The following is an 8315-nucleotide window of genomic DNA, read 5'->3' as shown; positions in this document are numbered from 1 at the left end:
AAGCAAAGGGCTTCTGGGAAAAAGCGACTAAAACAGTGCCAAATATTGCAGAGACCAGCTGACATGTGCAAAATAAATACGGACCCCCTGCTTCCTACACTGGATACTCGATGTGGGATGTGGGCCCACAAAATGCTGTCTCACCTTTCCTGCCTGACCTTCCCTGTCGAGGGCGGGGGGCAGTGCATCAGGATCTAGAACACTCGGTGAGGCCATTACCATGCAAAGGGAAAGCTAGCACTAGAGAGAGAATGTGCCCCCAACACACAGTCAGCATTCTTTAAAAAAAGGAAACACTGCCAACTGCCAAAGTAGCGTGCGTGACAAGTTTGATTAAACCTGCCATATGCACTGTGGTTTGCACATATGCACATATACAAGAAAGAGACAGAGAGAGTGCTTATCTGTACACTTAGTTTAACACATACAAATATATCTTTACACTTAGATGCTTACTGTATAAATAGCCCAATGCTAACTGCATATGTCAGTATATTTCAGCATTAATAACTGAAGAAAAACAGTTTTAATTTATTGGTTTATCAAATAATTATCAAACAGGTTACATATATGTAAATCACATATATGTAAAACCAGTTGAAAATGCAATATTATTATGATTATGATGATTATTATGCTGCTGTTGTTGCTGTTCTATATTACCAAAGTCGCATGTGTCCTCACAGGTGGGGAGGAAGAGACAGCAGGCAAAAGGCCATTTTTATTTGTCAATATTAACTCTACGCATCACTATGAATTCTAGACGAAAACTGTTGACAAGCTTGTCAGTCAAAAGTATAGATCAGATTAGAAATGTTGAATAATCAATGCCAAAACAATCATTTTTGACTTTACTGTTTTTTTCTTTACTGTTACTTTACTAAGTTTTTATTGTTTTACTTTAACTTACTGTTTAACTAGCAGTAAATTTAACAACTTAATAGTTTCACAAATGTATCAAACATTCATGTTGTACAAAATAGCAACCAGAAGTAAAAACAGACCACTTACTGTTAGTTGACTATGTAACAGGATGGTAGTTAAACAAGTGCTTGAGGGTGAGATAATAGAAGATAATAATGTGTGTGTGTGTGTGTGTGTGTGTGTGTGTGTGTGTGTGTGTGTGTGTGTGTGTGTGTGTGTGTGTGTGTGTGTGTGTGTGAGCACGTGTGTGTGTGTGTGTGTGTGTGTGTGTGTAAGGGAGTAACATTTCACTTTGTTTGCTTGCATTACATTTTTCAACACAGAAACATCCTAACTAAGAAGGGAAGTTGTAGAAAGTCACATATAAGGAGTAAGCAGTGTGTGTGTGTGTGTGTGTGTGTGTGTGTGTGTGTGTGTGTGTGTGTGTGTGTGTGTGTGTGTGTGTGTGTGTGCTGGTTTGGATGACCCTTTTATTAGATAGCTGCCTATACAGAATCATGCTCACAGTTGATCAGTTTATCGGTTTATCAGTGACCCAGAAATTAGCCTCATTTGTGCCTCATCAGCCTCATCGTCCTCCTCACTGCTCTACACATCATCCTCATCCTCATCCTCATCACTGCTCCACACATCCACTGCACGGGTCTGGCGACACCTTCTTCTGCTCACCATTATATTTCAGGCTTGATTATTTCCACGCCCATTAACTGTCCTGAACTCAGCATGCTGAGTTGACATAAGAGCTTCGGGCTCTGTTCGTTACAGGTCATCTATCGTGGTCAGCTTTTCTTTCTTTCCCCCCTTCATGTACAACTATTTTGAAAGTTGAAACGCATTATTAAAGGCCCGCTGGTGTCTTTTACGTCATCGAAGTGCGACTTTTACGTGCGGGGAGTCAGGGAGGTAAAGTTGAGTTTCCAAGTGTGTATCCTGCGATATAATGTTCCTGCTTAGACCTGAGTGACACTTTAATCACACACAGTGTGTGCACGTCGTCTCGGACACCTTTGCATCAGGTAAGTGAAGGCTTTGGCGTTTTTTGGAGCGTTGATGTCATGTAAACTAGCTTCAGGCTACCGAGCTCCCACACACGCAGACTTTGAGGATTAAGTTGATTGTTGTTGTTCTGTTTTCTGCACTGGAGTGTTTGCCAGCCTGTTGTCTAAAATGAGTCGCCTTTTACGTTTTGCGTGTAAAAATAACGTGGCTAGCTAGCTAGGTTCATCTAATAAAAGACGTCTTCTGACGTCCAACAATAAATGCATCATCGCGTCCGTTTCTACGCGCAGCTGCAGCTCGCGCCGGCCGGCGACATGTCGCGCAGGTGGGCGGGCGGCCACGCGGCCTCCGTGCTGTGCGTGGCCTCCGCTGGGGGCGAGGACGGCCTGCTGGCGTCCGGAGCAGAGGGGGGCGAGGTGACGGTGTGGACCCCGGACGGGCTGCCCCTCGCGCAGCTGCGCTTGGCCGCGCGGGAGGACGTCACGTGCACGGCGTTCTCCCCGACGGCCCCCGGGCTCCTGTACGCGGCTCACGGGGAGACGGTCAGCGTGCTGGACGCCCGCCGCCTGAAGGGTGCGCTGGAGGAGCTGCGAGGCGTCGGAGAAGACGAGATCAACGCGGTGTCGGTGAATGAGACGGGTACCCTGCTGGCCACGGCCGACGACTCCGGGGCCGTTAGGGTGGTGGACCTGCAGGCGGGCAGAGTGAGCCGCACCCTGCGCAAGCACGCCAACATCTGCTCGTCTGTGGCCTTCCGGCCGCAGAGGCCGCAGAGCCTCGTGTCTGCGGGACTGGACATGCAGGTGAGTCTAGAACCTCTGTTTATCCAGTCTGCTGGAGAACAGGGAAAACATCACTGGGGTCGCTGTCCAGTTGTCTGAACTGTAGGGTAAAAACCTGCTGTCCAGATTCACTGTGTATATTTGAAACAGACGAAAGGCATATATGTATCTTGGACTAGAGCTGAAGCAGAGAGATGGGACTTGTTCGGTGTAATGTTGCCCTCTAGTGGCTGTCAAGTTCACTATCACTTTTAAACTTCATTTGCACTGAACCTTGTTTTGTTTTTTTTAATCTTGTTTGTTGTTTGTGACATTTCAACATAAGTGATAAGTTTGATGTGAGATCAAACTGCTTGGGGATATTGGCTTGTTAAGGCATAGGATCTGCAGTAAACATATGGAGTTCTAACAAATTGATTAATTGATACAGAAGACCATTAATTTTCTTCTTGTGCTGATGCTCCTGTGTAGTGGAGTGTGCTGTGTTTTCTTTTGCTGCATTTGTTTGAGCCACTCTGGTCCTCCAGGTGATGCTGTGGAACCTGCAGAAAGCTCGGCCGGTGTGGACCTACAGCCTGCAGCAGGCAGCCGAGGAAGACGGCGAGCCGCAGCAGAGGGCGGGCCAGCTCTTCAACCCCCCGCTGGCCCACTGCGTCAGCGTGGCGTCCTGTGGAAACGTGCTCGCTTGCGCTGCCGAGGACGGCCACGTGCACCTGGCGCGGGTGGGCGCGGGCTCCCGGCACGAGCATCAGGGGGCGATAAAGGCTCACAGCCAGGGTGCCGCGCAGGCCCACTTTCTCAGCTTCCTCCCCCACCCTTACTGGCTGGCCACGGGAGGCAACGACTGCGCCGTGGCGCTGTGGGATCTGGGAGAAGAGCCCCTAGTGGCCGCAGAGGGGAAGGGCAGGGGCAAGCTGAAGGCCCCCCACAGGAAGAACAAAGCCAAAGCCAAAGCCAAGTGTCAGGCTGCCAGAGACGCTGAGGCTGAAGAGGAAAAGCGGCGTGAGGGTGAGCTTTCCGAGGAGGCCAGCGGTGCTAATCCAGGAGCGTGGCGCGCAACAGCTGAACCCAAGATAAAGTTTAGCCACGAGGACAAGGTGAACTGGGTGTGTCCAGCCCTCCTCAGGGGCCAGCCGAGTCTGCTCGTGGCAGACCAGAGCCCCATCTTAACCGCCTACTCTCTGGCGGGACTGTAGCCTGTCATAATCCAGCCAGAATCCTGGAAACCTCCATTATAACTTTGTTATTTATTTCTCTTCTGGGTGAACTGAGGGCAACTATTTATACATGACTGCAAAAGAATGAACTGGCCTTAAGACATGATTCTCTTTGCTTTTTTTGGTGTGTGTAGATGGGTTTTGGGTGTCCTTTTTTGCCAGTGAATGTTTCTGGTTGACTGCAGTCAGGCTTCATGATAATATACTCAGTATAAATAAATATTCTTATCAAGTTTTCAGAATTGGTTTTAAGAATTGGGGTGTGTGTGTGTGTGTGCACACGCATGCAAAAAATAAAACATGAAAACATGCAGAATTGCGGAAAGGCTGAAGCCAAGTCTGTGATGGCCCCTCATTCTCTGGGGGTTGGTTACTGTGGCAGAAGGTGGGAATCTTGTTTCAGCTACAGCGTGCATGCTACTGTTTACCAGATCCTTCTCAGCAAACATCTCTTAGTCAGCCTGAAATGTTTATGCATTGTGATGCAGGGCACTGTCTCGCAGAGAAAGTAAAGCACCTTTAATCTGAGAACACTGAAATAATGAAACAGCCAGCCAGGGTGGTGGTCTGATCCAGCTCAAGAATGGAACAACTTCAAACAGTAGTGAGAGATACCGATGTCCCTTAGAATCATGCGGTTGGACATCATCCCAAACAAGGGCCTTGGCTCTTCCTACTAGTTTTTCAAAGCTGTATGCATCAAAGATTTCTTTTCTAAACTTTTGTGCTACAGTGATCACTTGTGTACTTCTAGTGTTTTCTACCTCTACATTAAACACACTACACTAGGGTTACAAATACTGGAATCTTATACAAATATACGTAGACAAGTTCAGCTTCATAGTACATTTATGAAAATAGTTAACATCCCAAACTATGCAATAATTAACTTTAATCTATTTAATACAGGGAATGCCAAAATAGTTTTTGATAAGCGTGGAGTTTAGAGCACTTTACAGCACTGTCATGAGTCTAAAGTGTCGCTCTAGCCCGTCAACTGGACAGGCATGTTGGCGAACAATCATGTCTTCGATACCATGTGACACAGAGTGCTTCATGTATCAGTGAATCTAGACAACTTCTGGAAGTGAGGTGTGGAGAGATGACCTGGACAGAACTTCCTTTTAACTGGATAAAATGACCAAAAAAAAGTTTTATTTACATGGCACAAAACTATCCAGGGCTTGTGAGCAACGCTGTACTACAATCAGCCTCTAGCAACTAGGATACAAGGCAGGCATGACGCAGGTACCAGAGCAGATAAAGAGGTGTTCATATCTTGACTAGTACCAGCAATTTCACATGAAAATAAATAAAGCTTCATGACATGAACTAGAACATTTGGACAGAGGAGGAAAAAAATATTTCCAAATAAGTGTTTTTTTTTTTATGAATGTCGGCCATAAATCTTGGAGTAAACTGGAAACAAAATGCTACTCATCAGTGTCCCCTGTGAGAGGACGCGAACAAATTTAGATCCAAAAAAAACCAATCCTGACAAACGAGTACGGAAAGCAATTCAATCCAAACAGAAGGCGCAGAGGGCGTGGTCTAAAGGGGTGCAGCAGCCTCGTCTCACAGCCTGGCCAGAACCTTCTCCAGAGCCTCGATGTCGGCATCGCTATCCTCGCCCTTGCTGCCATGGGCACTGCACTCCACAAACTCCACCCGCAAGGGCACCTGGGAGAACTCGAAGTCCCTGCCCTTCTTCCCAAGGTGCACGGCGACCCCCGGCGAGCCGTCCTGAGAGGTGAGTGCTGCCGCCCGGGTCACCCTCAGAGTGTTCCTGTGAGGGAAGAGAGGATCACTCGCGGGAACGGCCTGCCCCCGCTACGCCAGCGTGAATGGTGCTCGATGTTTTGTTCATCAGGGGAGATGCGGCTCCAAGTACAGAAGTTGAAGTATTTGAGTGATTTAAGCTTAATGACAGGTTCCTTGACTGATTAATAGGAAGTTCAGGCTAGACGTAACCAGCCTGTTGTATTTGGACTCTTGCAGCCAGACTCAAGCAGTTTGAAAAAGGTCCAAGCCAACGTGTTCACGACCCCTGCAGGCTCGACCTTGCAGTCGCATGCGGGATAAACCCAGATGTCCTGCAGACCGGTGAGCTGGCAGGCGTCCATGAACACCTCGTCTACACATGCAGTTTTCAGGAACCCTCATTTGCTCAAAAGTGCCTTTTATCTCCCCTGATGAGAAATTTCGTTTAAAAGGTTTTAAAATTATAGTTAATGGGCTGGGCATCTTAGAAACCATGCTGTCATTTTCATGAATGCAAGTCCAAGTATTTTGAGGGGGGGGGGGACTCACAGTTCCTTCTCCAACTGTTGCTGAATCAGTTTGGCTGACTTTGCCATGGAAATATCTACAGGACAGAAGGGACATGTTACATAGAACCTCTAGCAAACATACTGAAACAACTTTAAAAGTCTAATCTGCATACTGGGCAAGAAGACTTTGTATACCACCGTGTATGTAGTTAATGGCCAGCCAATAAAGTACAACTACCAAGCAATCAAAGGACACGAAAGAATACCGTGTCTTTCAGACACGTCGGGGTTAGGGGGTGGAAACACGAAGTGGGGCAGTACCTTGCTTGTTGCATGTGATCACTAGTGGGAGGGTGTTCGTCAGCACCACGTTGTCCGTCAGGAGGGAGTAGAGGAACTCAGCCACGTCCTTCACCTCCTTCTGGAAGACTGCGCTGTCCACCACAAATACGATCGCTCTGGGCTCACAAGGATGTCAATGGTGAGCCAAGCATGTGATCTAAATTAAAACCTTATTAACAATTCTTGGACACCAAGACTGATATGGATTTTTCACAGAAGTCAGCCAGGGACACAATCACAGAGATGATGCGTCATGCATGACATGTACAACCAATCAGAACCACTTAATTCCACAGTGAAACTGCACATACTGCAGCCTCCACAGATCATCGTCCACCTTTTATGCGTGAGGACAGGAGCTTCCTGTGCCGTCAAAGACAGGTTACCTGGCAGAAGCCTTGAACTTCTCCACAAACTGAGGTCTTAGACTTTCATGACCAGGAATGTCAACAAGTGTCCAGCTTGTACCCTACACATTAGAAATGGTGGAGAAGTGTGATGAATCGAAATCAGTGAAATGAGTGAAATGATCGAAAGCTAACGAGGATAGACTTGAAATGCTATATAAAAAACTCTTCTAGTGGCCAGGTGTCTTACTCTGTCGTTTTTGGTCTTGTAGGACGCAGTGCTCACAGTGACGGACGTCTGAGTCCTGGTGAATCTGCCTGTCAGTAGCTGAAGAGACGAAGCACATCAATAAAACTAAACAAAGAGACGTAGTGGTTAATTGACCCTCTATGCAAACTTGCTTCGTCAGTCCTGCTGCTAGTTCACCCAGCCAGTTTAACTCCCTGAAATTGATGGAACCGCCGGAAACATCACATCTACTCACCCGACTGAAGAGCAGGGTTTTCCCAGCATCGCACAGCCCCACCAGGAGCACAGCGCTTCTCGCTGTCTGGGAGCCCACGAAAAACTTCAGAAACACTGCGCACAAGTACACACATGCTGACTGCACGAGTACGCGCACCACACATGCTGACTGCACGAGTACGCGCACCACACATGCTGACATGACTGCACGAGTACGCGCACCACACATGCTGACATGACTGCACGAGTACGCGCACCACACATGCTGACATGACTGCACGAGTACGCGCACCACACATGCTGACATGACTGCACGAGTACGCGCACCACACATGCTGACATGACTGCACGAGTACGCGCACCACACATGCTGACATGACTGCACGAGTACGCGCATCACACATGCTGACTGTGAGAGCTCTGGGTTAACCCATTCAGACCGACACAGAAATGATCGAGCTGCTTAGCAAAATTAGCCAAACTCCCGAGATGTAAGCAGCTAGCTGGCTGTGTGGCCGACTAGCTGCTCTTCCTTGGTCCGGGCACATAGCGTTCGGGAGCGGTGTAGCGGTAACTCTGGAGCCAAGGATTCACTCCGCGGCCTAACATTAACAATAGCTTACCACGCTTACCTATCGTGATTAAAACAACCACTATAGCCACAAAAATCCCAATGAGATAAGTCGGGTCCTGTCGTAGTATTTCTTTAACCAAAGAGTCTAAAACTGGTTCCGATTCCAACCCTTCCAAATCTAAAGAGATTTTCTTATCCATGGCGCTGCTAGCTACTGTTACTGAGGAAGTTATGACACACGTGGACTTCGCTAGAGAAGACGCATGCGCAGTAGGCGCGTCACAGCACAGCCAGCTGGCTTTTGTAGTCTAATAGACAGCTGCGCAGTAGGCGCTTTGTAGTCTAATAGACAGTACTTACAGTGCAGCACCAGCGGATCAAAGTCGATCTGCTT

The 8315-nt window shown here is 47.7% G+C and overlaps 2 protein-coding genes across 2 annotated transcripts; one reads left to right on the top strand and one right to left on the bottom strand.

The window, feature by feature from the left end:
- The first annotated feature begins 11 nt into the window (after nt 1-11).
- Nucleotides 12-4164, top strand: wdr53 (WD repeat domain 53). Its single transcript, XM_035528573.2, has 4 exons — nt 12-206; nt 687-1940; nt 2214-2726; nt 3233-4164. The coding sequence occupies exons 3-4, from the start codon at nt 2238-2240 to the stop codon at nt 3899-3901; spliced, it is 1158 nt and encodes a 385-aa protein (XP_035384466.1). The 5' UTR covers nt 12-206; nt 687-1940; nt 2214-2237; the 3' UTR covers nt 3902-4164.
- Nucleotides 4165-5055: 891 nt separating this feature from the next.
- srprb (SRP receptor subunit beta) lies at nt 5056-8177 on the bottom strand. Its single transcript, XM_027019120.3, has 7 exons — nt 7980-8177; nt 7367-7461; nt 7132-7209; nt 6921-7003; nt 6514-6650; nt 6233-6287; nt 5056-5708 (listed from the first exon to the last, which is right to left on the bottom strand). The coding sequence occupies exons 1-7, from the start codon at nt 8119-8121 to the stop codon at nt 5498-5500; spliced, it is 801 nt and encodes a 266-aa protein (XP_026874921.1). The 5' UTR covers nt 8122-8177; the 3' UTR covers nt 5056-5497.
- Nucleotides 8178-8315: the final 138 nt, after the last annotated feature.

Source organism: Electrophorus electricus, chromosome 11 (genome assembly GCF_041902795.1).
Source record: "Electrophorus electricus isolate QZ-2024a chromosome 11, ASM4190279v1, whole genome shotgun sequence".
NCBI lineage: Eukaryota > Metazoa > Chordata > Actinopteri > Gymnotiformes > Gymnotidae > Electrophorus > Electrophorus electricus.
This window is presented reverse-complemented; position numbering and strand designations above follow the sequence as displayed.